Source organism: Tarenaya hassleriana, unplaced genomic scaffold (genome assembly GCF_000463585.1).
Source record: "Tarenaya hassleriana unplaced genomic scaffold, ASM46358v1 Cleome24, whole genome shotgun sequence".
NCBI classification, from domain to species: domain Eukaryota; kingdom Viridiplantae; phylum Streptophyta; class Magnoliopsida; order Brassicales; family Cleomaceae; genus Tarenaya; species Tarenaya hassleriana.
Window position 1 is genome coordinate 875,616 of NW_010965696.1, and position 22,309 is coordinate 897,924.

General features: G+C 40.0%; 6 protein-coding genes across 7 annotated transcripts in view; 3 read left to right on the plus strand and 3 right to left on the minus strand.

Annotated features, from left to right (window-relative positions):
• The first annotated feature begins 496 nt into the window (after positions 1–496).
• Positions 497–2,137, plus strand: LOC104815712 (uncharacterized protein DDB_G0271670). The gene has a single exon (XM_010544244.1). The coding sequence runs from the start codon at positions 622–624 to the stop codon at positions 1,897–1,899; it is 1,278 nt and encodes a 425-aa protein (XP_010542546.1). The 5' UTR covers positions 497–621; the 3' UTR covers positions 1,900–2,137.
• A 4,156-nt stretch (positions 2,138–6,293) lies between these two features.
• LOC104815713 lies at positions 6,294–8,881 on the plus strand. Its single transcript, XM_010544246.2, has 4 exons — positions 6,294–6,504; positions 6,836–8,017; positions 8,134–8,511; positions 8,635–8,881. Coding segments are annotated over exons 2-4 (1,419 nt in total). The 5' UTR covers positions 6,294–6,504; positions 6,836–6,978; the 3' UTR covers positions 8,637–8,881.
• A 234-nt stretch (positions 8,882–9,115) lies between these two features.
• LOC104815714 (transcription initiation factor TFIID subunit 6b) lies at positions 9,116–12,150 on the minus strand. The gene is made up of 12 exons (XM_010544248.2): positions 11,996–12,150; positions 11,827–11,913; positions 11,636–11,731; positions 11,448–11,556; positions 11,247–11,323; positions 11,013–11,150; positions 10,815–10,910; positions 10,567–10,691; positions 10,144–10,276; positions 9,780–9,905; positions 9,579–9,693; positions 9,116–9,484 (listed from the first exon to the last, which is right to left on the minus strand). The coding sequence occupies exons 1-12, from the start codon at positions 12,122–12,124 to the stop codon at positions 9,216–9,218; spliced, it is 1,500 nt and encodes a 499-aa protein (XP_010542550.1). The 5' UTR covers positions 12,125–12,150; the 3' UTR covers positions 9,116–9,215.
• Positions 12,151–12,680: 530 nt separating this feature from the next.
• Positions 12,681–16,265, minus strand: LOC104815715 (ABC transporter D family member 2, chloroplastic). The gene is made up of 8 exons (XM_010544249.2): positions 15,729–16,265; positions 15,574–15,641; positions 15,011–15,337; positions 14,754–14,918; positions 14,437–14,665; positions 13,870–14,114; positions 13,210–13,773; positions 12,681–13,123 (listed from the first exon to the last, which is right to left on the minus strand). The coding sequence occupies exons 1-8, from the start codon at positions 16,141–16,143 to the stop codon at positions 12,932–12,934; spliced, it is 2,205 nt and encodes a 734-aa protein (XP_010542551.1). The 5' UTR covers positions 16,144–16,265; the 3' UTR covers positions 12,681–12,931.
• Positions 16,266–16,541: 276 nt separating this feature from the next.
• Positions 16,542–17,991, minus strand: LOC104815716 (uncharacterized membrane protein YuiD). Of its 2 annotated transcripts, none has more exons than XM_010544251.2 (5): positions 17,666–17,991; positions 17,447–17,476; positions 17,313–17,350; positions 17,165–17,231; positions 16,542–16,946 (listed from the first exon to the last, which is right to left on the minus strand). In XM_010544251.2, the coding sequence occupies exons 1-5, from the start codon at positions 17,852–17,854 to the stop codon at positions 16,683–16,685; spliced, it is 588 nt and encodes a 195-aa protein (XP_010542553.1). In that variant the 5' UTR covers positions 17,855–17,991; the 3' UTR covers positions 16,542–16,682. The 2 variants fall into 2 exon arrangements, with proteins under 2 accessions (XP_010542553.1, XP_010542552.1); XM_010544250.2 differs by having other exon boundaries at positions 17,447–17,581; positions 17,666–17,990.
• Positions 17,992–22,079: 4,088 nt separating this feature from the next.
• Positions 22,080–22,309, plus strand: part of LOC104816068 (aspartic proteinase nepenthesin-1) — a 3,283-nt gene continuing 3,053 nt past the window's right edge. The window contains exon 1 of the mRNA XM_019202776.1: positions 22,080–22,287. Within this exon, the coding sequence (XP_019058321.1) occupies positions 22,170–22,287 (118 nt within the window). The 5' untranslated portion in view covers positions 22,080–22,169. The remainder of the gene's footprint in view (positions 22,288–22,309) is intronic.

The following is a 22,309-nucleotide window of genomic DNA, read 5'->3' on the forward strand; positions in this document are numbered from 1 at the left end:
ATATATATATATATAGCCTGACGGACGTTGATTTTTCTCAAGGCATATATGGAGTTTTGAGTTGCATCGCCTAATTACATAAATTAAATAATTTTACGTGTGATTATTTCATATGAATGAATACGATTGTCATCTCTAATCCGATCATATCCATGACGTTAACACGGAATAATCCTCCAATTCCCCAACATGGCTAAAATAAAATTTGTAAGTACGTGTTTGACCGGTATGGTTAATTAGTCAACGAGTATTTGCAAATGGACAGGAACAAATTGCCACTGGCGTGGTCGAGAACTAAACCGGAGCGGGCTAATTAGTAAGACCCGAACCGGTTGGTACGTAATATGATAATGATTCTCTATTGGGCTGAATAATATGTTACCCAATTTGGCCCATTACTTTCAAAACCCGACCCGTTTGAATAAACACGTGCGCGTCGTGTGTGTATATATGTATGCTGTATATATCGCCCTGTCTCTGTCATTCGCCACTTCTCTCCAAACCCTAACAGAGCGCCAAAAACCTCTCTCTCACTCTCCGGCAAATGCTTCTGCCGGGAAGGTCGTTCATTTCCCATTGACTGAAACAAATCTACTGAAAGTTAGTGGAAGCTCGATCGAGATGGCTTCGGCCTGCGTTAACAACATCGGATTGTCGCCGGAAAAGTTCTCTTCGGTGGGTTACTCCTCCTACGGATGGACGAGTCCTAGAGCATCGTTAGGCCGGGAAGGCGAGAGTTCCTTCTCAGAGGAACAATCTCCGGCGGCGGATTCGCTATCGAACCAAGATCCGGTGGACTTCGAGTTCCGGCTTGAAGATCCGGTGGCAATGCTCTCCGCCGACGAGCTCTTCTCCGACGGGAAGCTCGTCCCTTTGAAATTTCCCGGCACGACGCCGGCGAAACCCCCGACGACGACGACAGAGGCGACGAAATCGTCGGAGATGGTGAAATCGTGCCGGAGACTGGAAATGGAGATCTCCGGCGTCGATCAATACCTCTTCTCTCCCAAAGCGCCTCGTTGCACAACAAGATGGCGTGAGCTTTTAGGCCTCAAGAGGCTCGCGAAGGCACAGGAGTCTTCTTCCTCGTCGTCACTCAAAACGACGCCATTGTCACTGTCGTCATCTTCGACGAACCCTAAAATGACGACATTGTTGTCGTCGTCTTCTCCCAACCCTAAAACGACATCGTTCAAGAATTTCCTTCACCGGAACTCCAAATCTTCCCTTGTCTCGTCGTCTTCCTCCTCCGATTCGTTGTCCCTCAACCATCCGCTGCTGATGAAGGACTCCGACATCTGCGAATCACTGTCGATCTCATCTTCGCGTCTCTCTCTCTCCTCGTCCTCTTCCTCGGGACACGAGCTCGACGAGCTGCCGAGGCTGTCTTTGGACCTTGACAAAAAACCCGGTCCCAACCCGTTCGCTCCGGCACGGAGTATCGGGCGCAGTCCGACACAACCCAGGATGAGACTAGCGAAGCCGCGCCCGTCGACCGATGGTCGGAGTCCAGCAAGACGGCGCCACCAGGCGGCGGAAGAGCAGCCGGGAGAGCAGAGAGGCCTAACGGTGACGGCGGATAGCCCGAGGCTGAATGCATCGGGAAAGCTCGTGTTTCATGGGCTGGAGCGGAGCTCGAGCAGTCCAGGGAGCTTTAATGGCGGACCCAGGATGAAGCACCACCATGGAATGCCTCGGTCGTACTCGGCCAATGTTAGAATCACGCCGGTCCTCAACGTCCCAGTCTGTTCGCTACGTGGGTCATCAAAGTCCGGTCTCTTCGGACAGCTTTTCTCGTCTTCTGCGTCGTCGTCTTCCTCTCCCTCCTCGTCCGTTTCGTCTTCCGTGAACAGAGGCCAGTTGCACAGCAACACCAAGAACCGTACCAATCGACCATGACTCGGACCGGTTAACATTTCCGGTCGGACCGGAATCCCATCAAACCAATTTGAGCAGGTAACGGCTTGGAGTTAAATTTTATCGTTTTTTGAGGCGTATGGCACGGGGTTGGGGGAATCTTTACGCTTTTGTTCTGCTGGGGCCGTTTTGGTAACTGATTTAAGATTTGGGGTTTGAATGTAAATATTGTTAAATCTTCCTGTCTCGGTTTGTCCGCAAGCAATATTATTGTCTCTAACCTTTTTTTTTTTAAAAAAAACAATTGATGAAGTCGTGCATTTTATTTCGTAACACCAAACCGAAGAACCGTTTAATTATTTTTTACGGCAAGATTAATGGTCTGACCAAAAAGTTAGATGTGCTTCCCATGTTCCGAAATCTTTTCCGACTACTAATGTATAGTATATGCTTGAAAAGATTGGATATCCAAAATTTTATAATATACAAATGGGATTATTATATATATATATATAAGTGATCCGGTTTTAAATTACAATACGGTAGACAGAGGGTGCCAGCTTTTGTTTCCTTTGTATTTAACAGTTGTTATCATTAAATTAATGGTTAAGATGTCAGAGAGACGATTCCTACGTCTAGTGTTAATCTTAGACCTATCCACTCACTGTACATTGTTAGCGTATGATATATATTCGGCTAGTGTACGTATTTATTACAACAGTACCGATCTTTTTTTTTAAATATATATATAATATATGGATGAATGGGTGGAAAGGGGCAGGCAGACAGGATGGTCGGTGGACCACATGAAGCCCACCAGAGGATCTCCACATCTTGACAAAACATACGCTCTTATTTTATTATCTCAATAAACAGTAAGCTCGAAATCTTTATACGTGAAAAAAAAACATTTTCTTTTTTTTTTTGGTTAGGGGGTTGGGTGGGTGTTGGCCCGTGAACCAAAACGATGCGTATCAGTACCGCAATGTACAGGCACTTAGGCCACCCTCTTGACACTTGTCCTCCTCACTCCATCCCCGTGGACCGTTGCACACACTATCCTTTACTTCCACTTGTGATTCCAAATGGACCGACTCGAGATGTTGGGTTGTTCGTTTATATATAATCTCTGATCATATTAATAGCGTAAGTTTTGTCAAGATGCCCAAATATACGATATCCCGATTATACGTACACATGTACATATACGAAATTAGGGGGTAAAGGTTAGGGTTAGGGTAACGAGTGTCCAGTATCCGTTACGCGTTATGAGATTTTGTCTGTTCAATATGAAATATATTACAATGTTTGATTCGTACAGTTGCTACGATATTTCCTGATTTTTTTTTTATAAAAAAAAAAGGAGAGAGAGAGAGAGAGCGAAGATAGCGTCAAATTTAAAGTCTGCTCGTGATCCTCGAGTACTGTGTCTTTAATCCCAGCCGTTGGATTCTCCCCCGTTTATTATGATATAACCACACAACCCTTGCATCTATATCCATAATGTGCTGTATACATATATATGTATATATATTCCGAGTATTCGTTATAATCGTGTTTCCAATGCATCCTTTTGATACATGAAAACTATACTATATTAATCAAACCCTCAATTCATGCTGCAGTGAAGATTATTGTTTATAAACTCGAAAAATGTTCGAGTTGGTCCATTTAGAATAATTATCGGATATGTAGATTGATTATTATAAATAATGTACGTTATTGTTATTTATGTGTGTGTATATATATATTTTAGAAGAAAAAAAAATACCGAAAAAAGCAATATCCCGCCATACATACGAAAGAGCCGTTGGATCAACAGTAATAATATACGACCAACCGGAAAATGAAGTGGTAAGGTCGAAATCCATCGTGGACATTAAATAAACCAATTCAATTCAATATGCAAATGTCATAAAATAAAGATTAAGCAGAGTCTGAAATCAATGCAAAATCTCTGACGTGTCTGTTTGACCAGCTTTCTGTATCTCGGGACCCGTATTTTCCTTGTCGTATGTATATGTGTGTGTATATATATATTCCCGTGGTCTCTAATGCAGCCTAATAATAATAATAATAATAATAATAATAAACACATGCAGTGTGCTTATAATACCAACCAAAAGCAAAATGCATAATTGGGACCTCATAGGCTCATACTATGAAATATATGAAAATATATTCTCATAACAATTTTTTTTTTAAATATATAAAAATTGCATTTGCGGGTATTGTTACGGCGAAGACAGCTTATGATCCGTCTAATTAACGTGGTTTATTTAATGCAAATGAAATGCTCGCTGCTTTGGTATTTTAGATATCCGTATACGTATATTCGTCTTTTTATTATAACGTATTTTATTTTTTTATATCAGATATATAAAACTTAAATATTGGCTTTTTTACTGTTTTTGGACCAGTAAAGTATTGTAACGATTGCTGTCAGACGAAATATTTTGCCCAAGGGAGGAAACACATGAGAAGGAATCATATCAGTCCGGGTGCATATATATATATAATATACACACATATTTCGTTTAATTTAAACAAACTGTAACAATATATAATAAGATATGTTCCTTATATAAAAAAAAAGATATGTTAATAAAGGAATGATATATATAATATATGATAACAATAGGGAAATGAATGAGAGAACGTGATGGTTCCCAGTTTTGTGCCCTCTGAAAAGATTCTCTCTGCTCTCTTTTCCCTTTTAATTGTTTTAATTAATTGCGTCTTTTTTTTTTCTCCCTCTCGCCTTCACATATAGATACACATACACATATATATATATATATATATATGTATGTATGTATGTATGAACGTGGGCTCTCGTATATAGACATGAAAAATGACCTAATGATTTTTGCTTATAACAGAGTTCAATATATGCATCAATCAAAGGGGTAAATTCGTTAAATTGAAAACGTAAATATAAATAAATAATCCATATAGTCAATATTAGACCGAGATCGGTGGGGAGGGAGATAATTTATGAATTTATATGATCCATATACAAAGACTATTCACGGATCGAGATTTATCTAGTCAGCGTGCCCGAATGATAGAAATTAGGGGTCATCCATTATAAAAAAAATATATATCAGACCAAGACGGATGTGTATATATATATAATCACCAAATGATAGCAAACAAAAGAGAATGTTTTTATATATATGGTTGCACCAAAAAAAAAAAAACAAAAACAGGTTACTTTTGGGCAAGGGAGGATTAATCACATATTGCATGTTTACATATCATTTATCAAAAAGCAAGTTGTCTGATTGCTGTTTCGCTTCAATGAACCTTAAGCCAACAAACGACGGATAATAGTACAAAGAGGCCAGCAGCAAAAAACCAAGAGGAAAAGCTGATGACTTTTATACCTACGTATGTATGTATGCATGTATGTATGTATATATGGATGCATGCATGTATGTATGTGTGAAAGGGGGAAGAAAAAAGGTTGTCTTGTAGCTGAATGTGAGCTTCATTGATTTGATATTGTTTTTGGTCTTTTGAAAAATGGTTTTGATAAAAACTCGCATAAGATTTGGAAGTGTGTGGTTAAAAAAAAAAAAAAAAAACTCTGCAGCATTTGTCTGTGTCTTGTCCTCTCCTCTCATCTTTGGACCCGTTCTGTACACCTTCGTACTTTCTTGTTCTTGTTCTTATTACCCACCTCTGTCTTTTTCAATCTAAAATCTGTTCAATTTATAGTTTCTGGACTATTATTACCCATTTGCATATTGTTTTGAAAATGTCTATGGATTAATATATATAAATATCCTGAATATGCATACAAATTTACCAAAAATAAATAAATTCAAAGCTGATAATAATGCGTTGGAGGATAAGGAGAAAGGTGGAGGGGGGGGGGACATGGTCTTCGTGATTATTACAAGGAAGAAATAGTTTGGTCAGATTCTGAGAAGACATTACGTCACGTGACTTCTCCTCCCTTGCAAAAATGCTGCCACCTTTTTTTTTTTTTGGTTACAAGTCACGCACAGAGGATCCTTGTCTTTAACCGGAGGGAGGGTCAGTGGAAAAAAAGGGACTATTCTATTTTGGGAAAAAAATACGGGCTTCACCCACCGTACGAAGACGAATAATACACCGTATTATACGTACATCGAAAGTATGAAATTCATGCCAGATACGTACACAGGGCCCGTATAGCCCCTCCTGCACGGCCCTATGTGGCGTGGGATTAAGAATAAAAAAACATTTTAAATGAACTGGGCTCTTCCCATTTTAAATGTTACGGCCTTTTTATAATGGACTTATATGGTAAGCCCATGAGCGTGTGTGTATCGTTTAAGATTCCTAAATTATATATGAAATTAAAAATATTTACATTATGAAATGACCGATATATTTTTTTTCTTTTGGTCTGTATTGTTCATGCAAGACAAGAGACCAATAACTTAAATTTTATTATTAAACAACACAATAATCAAAGCAGCAAAAAGACTTGGGGAATATCAGAGTTTTGAGATTGAAGAACGGACAGATCAATAAAAGATTTGAGAATTAAATTTTTGAACTTTCGAAAGAAACCAGTAGAGTTTTGATCTTTTCGCCTTCTTGAGCTTATTTTTCGTGGGGATTATTTGTCTCCCAAAGGAGACATCCGTACAGGTATAGGCTTTCTCTGAAATCTCGAATCGTGTTTTCCTTGTGCGGATTCGCTTTGTGGGTTCTCTTCGATTCACTTCTAGGGTTTCTGTGTTAGTTCTTCGGCATAATGTAGCTTCAAAAGTTCCCATTTTTTTCCTGCGTAGATAGATAGGGTTCTGCCTCCGATTTCATTTCCGTGGCAATTGAATTCGTGACCTGTTCTTTCAAAATTCTGTTTCTGCGAGTCTGATGTTAAGTTCCCTTCCGCAATTTGATCTGATTATCGACATCAAGCAAGGAATTTTCCTCGATTCTTCGTGATTGATTTTGCTTATTGTGGATATATATGCAGAAACTGCGGAGACCCGGTAACGATTGCTATTGATCGTCGGACCTTATCTGAGTTCATAAACACTTGTGTTTCAGAAACAAGCATCGTGGCTTAAGGCCGTTTTGCTTCTGGAGAGAACCTTTTCGGATCCAATATATTGTTTCATGGCAGGAAATGGCCTGCCAACACTGGGTCGTGTCAAGCTCAGTGATCTAGCTCCCTCTGAAGGTCTTCCTCCTGATTCTTACAAGTTAGCTGTCACGACGTTATCGCAGTCCTTGGCCCAATACTCTGCTGCGGTTATTCAGTTTCCTGCCGGCGACGGGGCGCTCTTGAGATCCAGTCTGGATTCTGCCCGGCTCTACTTTCACCAGAGAGATTCATATCCTGCCTCCGATATGATCCACTCGAATGATTCGCGTGAGTGGTGCAAGACGTCTGGTTACTATGCAGATCCTCAGTTGTGGCAGGAGAATTATGACTACAGACCTGGTTTGACCCCCACTGAGCCCAATAACTCGCTGGAGTTCCCTCCGGCGGGTTTGCCCGATACATTTGCTCTACTTGGAAAGGCGGCTCGGCTAGTTCTTGATGCCATTGGCTTCTATTTGAACCTGAGAAGCTGCCCGTTTTCCGAGATTCTTGATAACATTCCCTTGAGGAACCGTGAGATTTCGTCCTCTGTGTTGTCAGTGTGCTGTTATGCAAGACCGTCGTTCCACGGAGCACAGCACCATAACATATCGGAGGACGGTCAGCTTATCATGTACCCTGACCATGACCACCAAGTAGACAAGAGTCTAATATCGGTTATGAAGTCGGATAAGGCTGGGATGCACGTGAGGGACATGCATGGCCGATGGGTTCTAGTGGATGCGGATCTCGGCCCTCAAGAGGCCGTCGTGTACCCGGGGCTTGCTGTTTACCAGGCTACAGCAGGATACGTAAATCCTGCCCTTCACAGGACAGAAATAAACAATATGCAAGGGAATATATACGGGCGATGCTCCTTGGCCTTCAAACTCATGCCTAAGTCCATGACCAGTCTCAGTTGCTCGGAGATGAGAGCAGCTGGCCATGGAGTTGAAGCTCAATTCCAGCTCCCGGTTTCAGTTGACGATTTCATGCAGAGATCACACTCCAACGACGAAATCTTCAACAGACAGAGTTTGCAGAGTTACAGTGTTCCTCAATCCCAGGATGGTAAACACCATGTCTTTTTTTTTTTTTCCCCTCAAGTCTTATGCTTGTAAGCTTTACTGGGTGACTGGTGCTGATCATTAACGGCAGGTCCTTGGATCGATGAAATGCTGGTACAGGATCTATGAAGCAACTGGCGAAGCGGAGAAAAAGTGATTCAAGAAGCAAACCTCTACCGCCTTCAAAGCGGCTTCGGTTAGAGGCCCAGAGAGTTCTCAAGGAACGAGTTCAGGAGATTGCGGATAAGAAAGGGATCAAACTCCGATTCTGCAGCCTGAAAGACTGCGAGAATCATCATCATGCACTGGACAGCCCTTGTGCCAGTATAAGAATGGAGATGGGCTGGCCACATGGCGTGCCGTTCGTTCATCCTCACGACCTTCCCAACAAAGCTAAAATCGGATTTCTTGAAGCCTATGAGCCCGGATGGACCGCCACCCATGACATGGAGCTGAGCTTGACCGAAACCACGCAGGGCAACCAACACATGACCAGCTGTAACCATTCTTCGCCCGACAAACTCGTTTTTTTTCCCTTCCGGGTTTTCTCCTTACCCTTGGCTGTCACGGGGTGCCCAGACCTTTCTTTGATTTTTCTTCTTTCTTTCTTTCCCTTTGCAGGAGACATATTCAGTTCTTTCTCTGATGATTCAGCAAACAAGACAGTAACTTGAGACACTGGTTCATCTTCTGTTCTTTACTGTTCTGTAACCATCCAGGTCAGTTCCCAGTGTCAGTGATTTGGTCTGCGTGTAAAACGAGATGATGGAAGTTTCTTACTCTGTCTCATTATATTGTATGCTAAGATGCAAACCACAACTTGTCCATAATTAAGACAGAATATATTATTAAGATTAGATGTGTCTTATTTTATTGATTATGTAAATTCAAACAGGGGCGTGTGTGTGTATATATATAGTGGCCATTTCGAGTTTTGGTTTGGTTAATTTGAATTCAGATCATTTGGTTATCGAGAAATCATAATCGAACATATATATAAATTTGATTTGGTTCAGTTTTAGAGTGGTTTGATTTGGTTATGAACAAAGTAATGTTCTCATTTTGTTTTGTTAAACGTGGTTACTCGATTATTAACGAAAGCGAAAAAGAACGGTTATTCCGTTTTCTTAACCGATCAATAATTTTATAAATATCTAAGCCAAACCGAACCAAAACACTTGATTTGCATGTGTGAAATCAAATCACAAGAAGAAGAAGAGCTCATGTTTTGGGGTGAAGGTAGAAATGCTCTCTCCAAAATGCTCAGACAGAGAGGCCGGGAGGTGTCGGCCTACCTCAGTGTACTCTTTCCGAGTACTGTCCCTTCCAGACATGTTTCCAGTTGGTACCTGTTGAGGATTCTGCATCTGCATTTGCATCTGCATTTGCTTCACACCCATTGTACCATCCGAAGCTATCTTCTTCAGCGGCGGTTGTTGTGTTAAGTTGTCTCTACTTGCTTTCTGTTTACCTTTGACCACCACCGATGACAATAAATTTCACCAGCTTTAATACCGAATGTTAGTTGGATTTTAGAAAAACAAAAGAATGGTAGAGGTCTGTACTTTGCCTTGAATTCCCGAGTTTACTGTCCTGCCCCTTCCAGACACCTCGGGTTGGAGGAGACACCAACTCGGGTAACGCTTTAACCCGTTCGTACATGCACCCGCCTGCAGCAACCTGTTTACATTTGCATTCTGTCAGTTCTGTTGAATGAATGCCAAGAGTTGCTCGATTTTTGATCCAACTAAAGAAACACCACTCACCATCAATGCACCATACACGAACCAAGCTTCACGCCTCTTCTCTTGATCCTTTTGCCTCTCGAGCGACATTGCAGGTGTAAGATATTGCAAGTACAGCTCAAGGTTTGGGAGTATAACTAGTCCCACCTACTCGGTTGGTAAAGACCAGAAAGATAATGGAAATCCAAAGAATGAGTCTTCTGAGAATAATATAAGATTCTTTGAAGCCACTATATGACCTAAGACTCCCGAATGTAAGTTTCAGTAACTCCACTTATGATGTCAGTTCTAGATTTTAATGTTTTAGGGTAGTGCTTTCTTACGGAAAACTCATAACCTTAACGTTACCATTCCTAATGAATGTTAGGCATCACTGAGCAAATACCACGTTAGGTCCAAGGCCTGCCAGCCCTTGAATTGCCCCATAGTGCTGTGGTAGCGACTTTGTTGGGTCCAAAAATGCATGAAGCAGTGTCCTAATCACACGTGGCTGCAAATCATGATAAACATGTCCAAACCTGCCCAGAGGTCAAGTGGTATGAGTAACAAAGAATCTACAGGAGATGTCATGTATTGGATTTCCACTCATAGAATATACAGATGATGCTCCGCCAGTTTGTTGGACTCTTGATCTTTAAAGTGGGGTAACACTAAGCGTGTACATCTTCCATGGATGAAAAACGTTATTTGGCACTCAACATAGACATATACAAAAACAGAACTGAGTAACCACCTCTACGACAGCATTTGTAATTTCTACAACGCACATCAAAACACACAAGAACAACAAAGTAGATTCGCGTATTACCTTTTGCATATTAGTGCAAGAGTATTGGCTGTGAAGTTTCTGAGGTCCCAGTGATTGTCGGATAACCTGCTCCCCAAGTGCTTGGCAATAAGGCAAGTAATGATAGACGGCATCAATTGATGCAGCTAATGAGGAAAAAGGCAATGTATTAGGTCAACAGGAGAAGGGATTGAATGTTGCAAACTTGCAATACCTGAGAAAGGTGCTCTCGGAGCCAAAGATATGCACTATATTATCACAAAACTTACATATGGTTCTATATGTACATGAGGATTCTGAAGGAGGCTTCTAGCAACGCGCATCAAAGCCAACAGAACTGGACCGTTATCCATGTTCCTTGTGATCTAAAGCCATTTTAAGCACCACTTTAGACGGAATTTGCTAGAAGAAGTGTAGTCCAGATAAATCCCAAGCACTGAAATGCTTATCTATAATCTTTCAACTACCTCCTCAGCTATGAAGCAAGTGAAGTAAGGGACCAAAGGGTGGAGTCCGGAGTCGGTTCCCAAGCTGCTGACTGCTTGCCTGAAGAGGTTGGAGCCAGATCTAGTGAGAGTCCACTCAGTGATTTTTTCAAAGTAAAGCTGCATCGAGTAATATGAAAGTTCGATTAAATGTGCCCGAGAGAGGAGAACTTAAGAGAGAAGAAGTAGTAAATAGAATTATAGAGATTAGATAACCTGAAGCTCTCTAGAGAGCACATGCCTAACAGGTAGCCCATCATCCTTATACTCTATCCGTTTTCCATCAGAGGTTGCTACAGATTCATAGAAATAAGATAGAAGAAAAAAGAAGCCTGGGTGACTGAATAACAAACGCAAATTCCTCCAGGGAAACAATACACCATAGCAAAGGCATTAGTGGTGTCGTCAAGGAGATACCTTCGGGGGAAGAATTTTGGGGAATCGAAGGTTGAATGCCTTCAACAGCGAGCCAATGAACGTTAATAGAAGTATCGGGAGGTGCATTCGGTAGAGGAGCTTCAATGACCTGTAACAAGACGAAGTCTAATGCGTTAATGAGCAGAAAGGAAGGGCTAACACAATGAACCCTAATCCATGTTTCTTACATGTTTGAATTCCACATCCTTGTCATCGATGTAGAACAAATCACTATGATCCGGAGCTCTCTTGAACTTGACACTATTCGATGAGCCACAAGTTGGCTGAGTACAGGAAGAAGAGGCTATGGTAAGAATCACGGCAAACAAAGCTCGGTGTGACAAATCGGACTAGACCAAGCACATAAATAGAAGCAGACCTCCAGATTCCGAAAACGAAGAGCATAATCGACATCATCGGCCATCAAAATGGTCCGGCGAGCATGGCGCATGCACTTAATAGCTTCCTGAAAGCGAGAAATTAACTGACGGAAGAGAGGAAACCGCCATTGCCCCGGCAAAGAAGAAATTGAGAAGAAAAGGAAATACCTGCATGACCTCACGGACGCGATATTCGACATCGGGAGCAAGGGCGACGGAGACATCCGGCGAAAGATTGGAGATTCCGATGCTCTGAGCGATCACTTCAATGGCTTCCTTCGTCACGCGCGCTTCCATAATTCCCGGCGAGGCAAAGTCGAGTACAACAGAAGCCGGTTTGACTTAAAAAAAAACGCCTTATTGGTAGTTTAATCTTAACGGGCCGACTATGGCCCATATCTCTTCCTTCTCTCTCATCCATGATCACCAAACCAGGGTTGTCAATCCGGCCGGCCCAAACTATTTTGAGCCTGTTAAACCAAATCCGAAGTCCGGAGTTCGGGTTCGGGTTGAACTCGGATCGGGTCGGGTCCGCACGCTTAATATATATACAATAAATATTAGATTTTTAAGTGTTTTTGAATTTATTCATTTTTTTAAAAAAAAATTAGATTTTCGAGTCGGTACGAATTTCGTCGGGCTTAGTCGGATAAAACCCGAACCCAAAATCTTATATTTTTTGGATGAATTTGGGCTCGGTTTCGAATTTCGGATCTAAATTGACACCCTATCAAACACGATAATGGAAAAAGTGTTAATGTCGGAATGTCGTGTTTTATAGGAACTTGAAGATTATAAAATGAAACTCACATACCCCTTGCAGATTGAGAAATGAAGCGTAAATCTTGAAAGATGATTGTGAAAACAAACGAGAGAATTGTTTGATTTCATTTTTAGATCGGTAATATATACACACTAAAAAAATATCGTTAATTGCTCGAGGTTCACGTAAAAATATCATTAGTCGGCACAAGAAGAATGGCTTCAAGAACTGGACGCTCTCCGACAGTGATGGAAGACTTCCCCCCCTCTGTCCGAATCTTTTTCTTCCGGCTCTTACGCACTCAGGCTTCTGATTCTACACCAGTAACCGGATTTCACATCTCATTGCTTCATTGTCGTATACGAAGAGGAATCCTCGTGTCTGATGTCCTTGGTTCGCCAGTTGCGTTCTTCGCTTTTCGAATCTGCAGTTAATATCTGCAACATCTTGTTGTGATACTTGGTTAAAGTTCGGCGATGGCCGATGCTTACATACGTAATGCCAGCCGCTTCGATTTGTTGATACAGATGCGCCTGCGGATCAAATAACAGCAACGGGTTTTAAGGATCAACCGAAAAATATTACAGAAAAAACCCGAGAAAATTTACTATGAATATACCTCGTTAGCTTCATCTAGAGCGCTTGTAGATTCGTCAAGAAGAACCAACTTTGGCTCAGACAGCAACAACCGCGCAAAGGCTAGACGCTGCTGCTCGCCGAGAGAAAGAACGCTCGACCACTCATGCAACGAATCCAGCCCACCAAACCGATCCACTACACCTCCAAGACGGACATTCTCTAGAGCACGTATCAGATCATCTGTTGTCGGCTTATTACCAGACTTTCCGGCATATGAGTCAGAGTCGGGAACTCTTGTCAGGAAAGGCAGCTCCTCCTTGTCGCCTCTTTCGCCTCCATCCGATGAATCAGATTCATTAGTCCATGTGGGATAAAGCAGCTGTTGCCTCAGAGTTCCCAGAACCATATAAGGCCTCTGTGGAACGAACAACACGTCCCCAGAACTTCTTCTGTTCCCCGACTTTTCCTCAACACTGCCTTCTCCTCCTCCTCCTCCTTCACCGACTGGATTAACGTAGAACGTGATTTTTCCTTTTCCAGAACTCCAAAGCCCAGCCATGGCTCTCAGCAGTGATGTTTTGCCGCTCCCACTTGGTCCCATAATCTGTTGAAAAGGCAGCATTTATATGTAAAGTCGGTATGTTTTCTTCCAGCTTCTCCGCCACAAAAATGGAAAATAAAGTACTGAATGTGAACTAACCAGCAGATGGTCCCTGTCATATAGTTCGAAGGATAGATCACGGACCAATGTTGCTCCACTGGTCGGTGTCTGCAGAGTGAGGTTTTCAATTTCCAGAACCTTTTGACTCTGCCGAGATTGAACCGAACCGTTAGAATCCAGAAAGGATGACGACCTTTCCGGACTCTGATACATCAGCTTAATCTCTTCCATGGAGCGGGTGCCACCTCTGGAGCCGCCGTTTTCCAGGAGATCATCGAATTCACCTGCGTAGTAAAAAAGAGTTGAACTGTTAAAGCCTGTAAGTGGAGTTCGGACAAAGGCAAATGTAACATTTCATTACAGAAACTACATTTCAGAGCAAAGTATTCAGTGTTGTGTTGTATATAAAGCATCAGTTTTGTCTATTTCAGCTGACTTCTGGTCGAGTGTCAGTTGTTCCAATCATCAAAGTAGATCCAGCCAGTGGTTAATCGCAACTGCTGATCGGTTATAATCGTCGCCTGTGCTCCTGTTTAGCATGCGATCTCCATGAAAGTAGTTCTATATAACCTTAAGAGACTGTCATCAAATGCGTAAGGAGTCTACCTAGTCGATCAATGACAGCTGAAAATGCGCTGATAGCTTGAAACTGATAAACAACGAGCGAGAAGTCTCCTAATATATGATTGAAAGCGGACACCGACTGGTTAATGACACCAAACTCGATTTTCCCGGAGAAGTACATCGGGGCAACGACAGCAGCTGGAAGAATCTGAATGAGATAGCGGTACCCGTCTGTGAAAAACTCTAGGTTTCTAGATGCTACCAGCAATTCCTGCCAGTGAAACAAAAAAGAAATCCCGGGGATCAGATAGTTGTGAGAATCACAGGATGAGAATTGTGAGCTGCAAAGTAATTTTTACCGATAGATTTTCAAAAGCGCTTCTAAAACGCTGCAGCAGAAGCTGCATTTCATTCTGTTCCCCCCCGTAGAAAGCAATCGATTCGGCGTTTTCCCTCACACGTACAAGACTGTACCGGAAATCAGCTTCTTTCTTCTCTTGTAGAAAGTTGAGATTCACCAGTCCCTAAACTCAGGAGGAAAGAAACGCTAATAAGCTCATGCCACCATTGTGAGCAAATGTTGTGAAATATCAAAAATAGCAACCGGAGATTTCACCTTTCCCAGAAAGACACTGATAGCTGTTCCACCGAACGAGTAGACCAAGAGAACCACAAACAATGGGGGGTAAATGCCGAACAAGATGTTGCTGAAAGATATCAAGTCCACAGCGGCGTTGAAAAGCGTCAGGGAGAAAGATAAGGCTGTCCCGGTGAAGGAGCTGAGATCGTCGACTATACGCTGATCCGGGTTATCGATTATAGACTGGGACTGGATCTTGTAGAAGGTTTGATCTTTCAGATAGCGTTCCATGTAGTATTTGGTCATCCATGATCTCCATCTGAGAGATAAAGTGTCTTTCGCGTAATCTCTCAGCACAAAAAACTGCAAATGTCAGGACAAGATCAAACCAACGCTTATCTTCTGTAAGAGCATTATCATTCAGAAGAACATCTCACTGTCACAGAAAGAAGAACAGACCTACGGAATGGGTTGAGATTGTTTTCAAAGACACTGCATTTCTAAGCGCAAACAGACACTGGAACGTGAAGAAATGGAAATGAAAAGGTTTCTCTACGTATGAGCTGGGAATACCTAAGACAAACGGGTTGTAAGCTCACCGGAATTCCGCCAGCGAATCCACACAGGTAATACAGCAGCTGCTTCATGAACTGTTCTTGGTCTTTGTCTTTTTGCACAGAAGAAGGAACACGGAATAAACAGCAGAACCCAGAAAGGAAACCGCAAAAAGCGAGTGAATTTCGAAGAAACGTACTAGCGAGGGCATTGTAGAAATCACGGCCGAGGAAATTGAAGCCGACGCTGATGCCGGTGGTGCCGAGGGTAAGGGCGAAGACGGCGGCAAGACGGAGCCTGGCCTGAGCTTTGTCGTCGGAAGACCAGTAAGGCGCCGCGACTTTCCAGAACCTCTTCCACACGCTCTGCCACTGCGTCGTCTTGTCCGAAGAAGAAGATGAAGAAGAAGAAGAAGAAGAAGAGGACGAAACGCACCTGAAGCGGGGGAGAGAGAGATTGCGGGAACGACTCTTCCAACCGGCGGATTCTGCGCCTACGGTTGATCCGTTGCGAAGAGAAAAATGGCGATGGTGAAGATGGAAAGGGAAAGAATGATGGCTGGGAACTTGAGAAGTGGTGCTAAACATGGAAGATGGATGTACCACCACCATCATCTTCTTCTTCTTCCTCCTCCTCCTCTAAACCCGACACGATGTCAAGGCCGAGGAAACTAAAAATTGCGAGGTGGATTCTCACACTTCGCTACCCCACAACCGCTCATTTCTTCATCTTTTTTCCTCCGCCACGCATATATTATACAAAGATTACAAGAAAAATAGACACGACCTTACCTTTGCCTACAAAATATAATGTGATTTTTATAGAGTATTAACATTTCAGATTCGACGTTTTGATGTTAAGCGGGGAAAAAATGTACACGGATGGGTATGTAAATATAACTGGCAAAGATTTTCAGACAACAGAAACGCAGTTGGAACAGAGAACTTTGGTGAAATGAACAAAGTGCCACTCATCTCACACCAGAAGCGGAAGCTGATGACACACACACACAAAGATCCAACCTTTGCTCACTGGTAATGCTTTCTGCGTCAAGAAAACACGTATGCCAAAAAAAAGATCGTAGCTTTACAACCGGACTAAGTCAATCATGAGCAGTTTTTACATTTGGGCAAAGATGGATGAGGGAAATTCGCTACAAGATAGCAGAGACAGCCAAGCTGACAAAGAAACCTAGCAAGGCACCAGCTACAACCTCAACTTCTGTGTGCCCAATTGACTCTTTCAGTAGGGGAGAGGACGGATCGTCTTTGTCCATCTCATCCAATGTCTGAACCTGGGCAGCCATAGACTTTCTCCTGCTCTTAACCATCGTCGTCCTCATCTGTGAGTCAACCTTTGCATCGAATGGCAGTTTGTTCAGCACTCTCGCATGGTTTCCCACTTCTCTCCTCACCCCCTGCAAGCGCCAACAAGAACTCTCCATGATTTAAGATGCTGCAGAACTTGTATATGCAAAAATAAAATCTATCCTTTTTAACAACAGCAGATATGAACTAGAATATAGAGAGGGAGATTAGAACTTCAGATATCACATAACAAGCAAAAGGATCAAATGCAACGGATTCAGATGAAGAAGCCGCAGAAATATGGGATAGTAATGATGGGAAGAGGTACCTGTGCATCATACATGGTAAGGCCAGCATAAACGACGGTAATGCCAAAAATGGAATCAGCAAAACCCCTGCAGCCAAACCATATCAACGGAATTTCATAACTTGGGGTGGATTTGGAAGAGAGAGCATTGAGAGATCTAAGTAAGTACCTCTCAAGAGCAAGCGCAGTAGCCGCAGCCACAACGGACTAAATGCCCATGAATCAACCAAAAAAGGGTCAGGAACACAGAAATCGGCGAGAGAGAGAGAGAAGTGGCAAAGGGGGGGAATATAGAGGCGTTACAGAGGAATGCGTTGAAGGGAAGCCTCCGGCCTGAAAAGCAGTTCTAAAGTCCAGATCTTTCCCATAGAAAAACACAGAAGTGAACGGCTTTGAGAGCTGCCCTACCGCCGCCGATACCCCAGCAGCTATAATTACCTTTTTTTTTCGCAAACGGAAATTAAGACGGTGTTCGGTGACATGTTCGACCGCAGAACCAGAAAGGGATTAAAAAGAACGAACCTTGTTGTTGATGATTTCAACGACATCTTCGAACCCAACTTTCAGAATGCAAGTAAGACGGCCGCCTGGCTTTCTGGGGTATCTCGCCGGATTGAATCTTGGGGTATTCCTTCTGGGATTCGACTTGGAGGAGTTCAGATAGAGGAGCTGAGAAGAAGAAGAAGAAGAAGGAGACCATTGCTTCAACATCCTCTCAAGAATGGCCTTTCAGTCTATCTTTGCGGACAGAATAACCGATAAGACTTTTAGGAAAACCGTGGCCGATTATCCATTGTCCAAATACCTCACACCGCCTCTTCTGTATTCAGACACAGATCGACATGAATGGGAACAATATACAGATACGGATACAATACCATAAGAGACTTCACTTACTCTCTAGGGGTGCATAAGGGTTGGTTCGGCCTGGATCGGCCCGGCCCAACTCGGTCTGAACCAACCCAGCTGATTTGTGGGCCAGTCTCGTTTTTTCAAGCATTGAAAGTCAAATATGACATTGAAAGTCAAGGACGCCGAGTAATCTTAACTTCGACATCCCTCTTTTTAGAATTATATATTTTTTTCGTAATATTGTATTTTGAATCGAAGTTCAGATTAATCTAGATGTTAGAAGCAAATTATGTGATTAGAATTATATTTTTTTCTCCAATTTAAGACTCAAACCCATGATAGAATAGAACTTTACATCACTATTTCACCGTTTGAATTATCTCATTTGTATAATTTAGTAATCTAAGGAAAGAAACCGAATTTATTTTGCAACATGATGGCGCATCGCATACGTACATATATATGTAAATACATAAATATTATAGTTAAACTTTAGAGCGCGATGAAATTCATTGTGATTGTGAGGTCTAAGAAATAACGAGCGTTTGATTTGTGATGATATTTATATTTTTTTTTTTGGTAAAGGGATATTTATATTATACTATATACTCTTAAGAATATATCTTTAATGCTAATCAATCATGTTTGGTTTTGGAATTGATTGCTTAGCGAGGCGACAAAGTATCCCGATGTACAACATGTTCTGTAAGATCTTATATTCACCCAGGAGCGACAAAATCTAGATGTTAAAACTTGTAAAATAATTATTAAATACGAATGAAAAATCGATTATATATTAAGCTGCGGCGTCTAATTATTAATTTACCAGACGAAGAAAAAAGCCGTGGCGTATTCATTAAATCGAAATTATCGACCGAGAATATTTACCAGACATCGCACAAAACGTTTCTCCTGTTTTGTTTCTCGGATATGCTTATGATCAATTACTAATTTATCCTTGGCGTGTCGGACAATAAATCAGTAATCAAATCATAATTTATTAATGATTATGATCATATTCGGATATTACTCCATATATATATATATATATTTATCACAATAATCTCTATGGTTATTGACTTGAGCAGAAATTATCGTTATTTAATATTTTATTTGTTCCTCATTATATACTAATCGGCGAGAAGACCCGTGATTGGAACATTTTTCTTAATAAAAATTCCTATACATTACATGTCTAATTATAAATTCATCCCGTAAATCTGTTCAAACGTCTCGCGGTGATTATAGAAATCGGCAAATACCGCCACGTAAGTTCAAGATGCATTAATTATAATTAATTTACGACTATTAAATTGCGTATGTAAATGTAAACACAACTATATATATATATATATATATATATATGAAATATCTTGTAATATATGCATGTTACCCAGCAGGTGTAGAGGCCGTCAAAGAAGTCTTGGGTTTGTTAAAATTGTGTTTGAAATATTCCCACGATAGCGCGTCCATCGCTTTTCTGATTTCGACCGGTTGATTATATATTTTTTTTACGCTGTAACATCTTATCATCCAACTCGATTTCGGTGACGCCTATCATATATATATATATACGAATTTCTTATATTTTCTTAGTAAAATTTGTATATTATTTCTGATATTTTTTTAATAAACTTTAAATATTATTGATAATTGAATGAATTTAAATGTACAACATAGTTTTCCATTATAATATGATAAGCAATAGATAAATTAAAATCAAACAAATTCGAGTATATCTCTAACAATGCCCGAAAATAAAAAATACAATAAAGTTTTGACATTTGTACCGTATAGGGCTAATTAGTATAAATACACACACACACACACAGAGAGAGACTCATACAAAATAGAAAAAAATACAAATCTTAATCGAAAGAAGAGGAGTGCAAGCCGTGGAGGAAAAGAGTACACGCATCAGCCCGTGCTTTAACTTATAGCTCAAGCATTAGCATTGTCACCTTTTTTTTTATAAAAAAAAAAATTATTTTCAATATTATTTCTAACCAGCTTCTAACACGAAACACGTTTTTCTCCGTTTCCATCCATATTTTATTCTCTTTGAAACCTAACCATTTATCAAACTTATTTCATTCGGACATATATATTTTTTTTTGTTAAGCCAATGAATTTTTCCTGCAATATATAATGTTCACAGATAATTCAAAACCAAGATGTGGTTACAGTTCATTTTGTGTTTTTTGTTGTATAAAATTTCACATTAAAAAAAAAAAGAGAATATCCCAAAAAACATTTGAATTTGTCAATTTTCACAAAACAAAACTTAAATTTTATTTTGTTATCAAATAAAACCTAATTTTATTTTTTAATCGAAAATAAACTCAAATTTTATAATCATTATCATTTTTAAACCTAAATAATAATATGATATATCGATATCATATTATATATGTGACAGATCAATACTTTGATCATATTATAAGGTTTATATTTATTTATATCTCAAAAATCAAGTCGATATTTTATCTGATAAAAAAATAAAATTCAATTTTTATTTTGTAAAAATGTATTAATTCAAATATTATTTTTAGATTTTCACTTAATATATATATATATATATATATATATTGGTGGATCTACTTGATATGGTGTGGGGATACAGGCCCCATAATCAATTAAAAAAAATACCAATTTTACTTATAAATTTGATAAGATTGTAGAAAAAAATGTTAAATGCCTCAATTAAAATAAAAATTGTTTAGGTAAAATCATATGTAAAAAATTATTGCCCCCTTTCATCACTTTCTCTAGGTCCATCACTATATATATATATATATTCTAGTGTTTATCGACGGGAGTGGGAGAAGTTTAAAAAAAATTACCATAAGAATCTTGTGAATTTTGAGGAGAGAAATGGACTGTCTTGCTGTGTTTCTGTTTATAGTGTGTGTATGTAAAGATTTTGTTAAAATTCCCGGAAAAAAAAAAAGAGGAAAGATTTTGTTAAAATTAATAATAAGACAAAATATTAACTCAATGATTTATGGAAGAATCCGCCATTTCTGCAGACAACCACTAGCATGGTGACAGCTGTACACGTATACATCCATGATCGATCCACGACCCTTGTGACTTTGACTCTGATATTTATAGATTTGGTGATGTTTCCATAATTTAATAATTATCTCGCTATCAACTTAATAAATCTGGAAATTCCTATTTATGTTTCTCTTAATTACCCATCTTTTTTTTTATGATTTAGCTTTGTGTTTCCATATTGAAATATCTATCAAAATTCAAACACAAATCAAATCAACGGTCATTAGTGAACCTCTCCATGACGAAGTATTCGATTGTGACATATTATAATTCACGGAACTTATATGCTATTTACCACGTCATTTTTTATGGATAATGCCAGCTATTTCGTGAAAAAAAATATATAGTAGTATCAAATATGCACCCGAATTGAACAAGACATAATAAAAAATATCATTCTTTTACTATTTTAACTTCAAGATAAATTTTTTTTCATTTGTAATCTTATAATGATTGTGATGAGGATTATAGTTTGATCATATATGTTGGTTATGATGATCATATTAATTCATTATGTTTATCTCTTGTATATCTTACTAATTATTTGATAAAAATATTATAAATTTTACGTTATAATCATTATAATCAATATGTGACCAACAACATGTGACCAATATATTATTATTGGCCAATTGAATTTCTCTGCAAGAATATTTTTTTTCCCTCCAATAGTCAAAATTCGCCACTAATTTAGAAAATTGATGACGAAATTTCCTGTAATTTAGAAGCAATATCCGTTGCAGAGCGAAGTCACGGAAAATATTGTCGCCTTTAGTTAATTGGTTGATTGGCGATGACAGCAGAGGATTTGGCGCTATATCGTAATGTATATATAATGTAATTTATATATAGGTCAATGTGATTTAATTATACGTAGCATTTCGGTGGTAGATTTCTCAAATTATATTTATTATATATATGTATATATAGTGGAATAAAAATACGAAAAAAGAGGGGAGGGAGTTACGCACCACGACGACACATGATATTATATATGGAACAAATTATATGAAAAATCAAGGCGACACTCTCTCTCTACATACATATATATATAGAGAGAGAGAGAGAGAGACAGGGACCAAAACGGACAAAGAAGAAGGAGAAGAAGAAGATAATGATGAGGAGGGAAGCGCTTTTGATGGATGTGATCCTAATCTTCGCCACCGTCGCGGCATTATTGTCGGTAAGCGAGGTCTCCGCCGCAGAAGAGACGGCGGTCCGCCTCCCACTATATCGCCGGCGATCGGGGGGCTT

Bases quoted from the DNA above. Each gene is read 5' to 3' on its own strand.
- LOC104815712 (XM_010544244.1), top strand. From the start codon at position 622: ATGGCTTCGGCCTGCGTTAACAACATCGGATTGTCGCCGGAAAAGTTC.
- LOC104815713 (XM_010544246.2), top strand. From the start codon at position 6,979: ATGGCAGGAAATGGCCTGCCAACACTGGGTCGTGTCAAGCTCAGTGAT. The intron at 8,018-8,133 runs GTAAACACCATG...ATGCTGGTACAG, and splicing joins TGTTCCTCAATCCCAGGATG to GATCTATGAAGCAACTGGCG.
- LOC104815714 (XM_010544248.2), bottom strand. From the start codon at position 12,124: ATGGAAGCGCGCGTGACGAAGGAAGCCATTGAAGTGATCGCTCAGAGC. The intron at 11,732-11,826 runs GTCTGCTTCTAT...TCCTGTACTCAG, and splicing joins TTCGTTTTCGGAATCTGGAG to CCAACTTGTGGCTCATCGAA. The intron at 9,485-9,578 runs GTACAGACCTCT...TGGTGGTCAAAG, and splicing joins ACTCGGGAATTCAAGGCAAA to GTAAACAGAAAGCAAGTAGA.
- LOC104815715 (XM_010544249.2), bottom strand. From the start codon at position 16,143: ATGATGGTGGTGGTACATCCATCTTCCATGTTTAGCACCACTTCTCAA. The intron at 15,642-15,728 runs GTACGTTTCTTC...CTGTGCAAAAAG, and splicing joins TTTCTACAATGCCCTCGCTA to ACAAAGACCAAGAACAGTTC. The intron at 14,919-15,010 runs GTGAAATCTCCG...TCCTGAGTTTAG, and splicing joins TCAGTGTCTTTCTGGGAAAG to GGACTGGTGAATCTCAACTT.
- LOC104815716 (XM_010544250.2), bottom strand. From the start codon at position 17,854: ATGTTGAAGCAATGGTCTCCTTCTTCTTCTTCTTCTTCTCAGCTCCTC. The intron at 17,351-17,446 runs GTAACGCCTCTA...ATGGGCATTTAG, and splicing joins TCCCTTCAACGCATTCCTCT to TCCGTTGTGGCTGCGGCTAC. The intron at 16,947-17,164 runs GTACCTCTTCCC...TGGCGCTTGCAG, and splicing joins TTACCATGTATGATGCACAG to GGGGTGAGGAGAGAAGTGGG.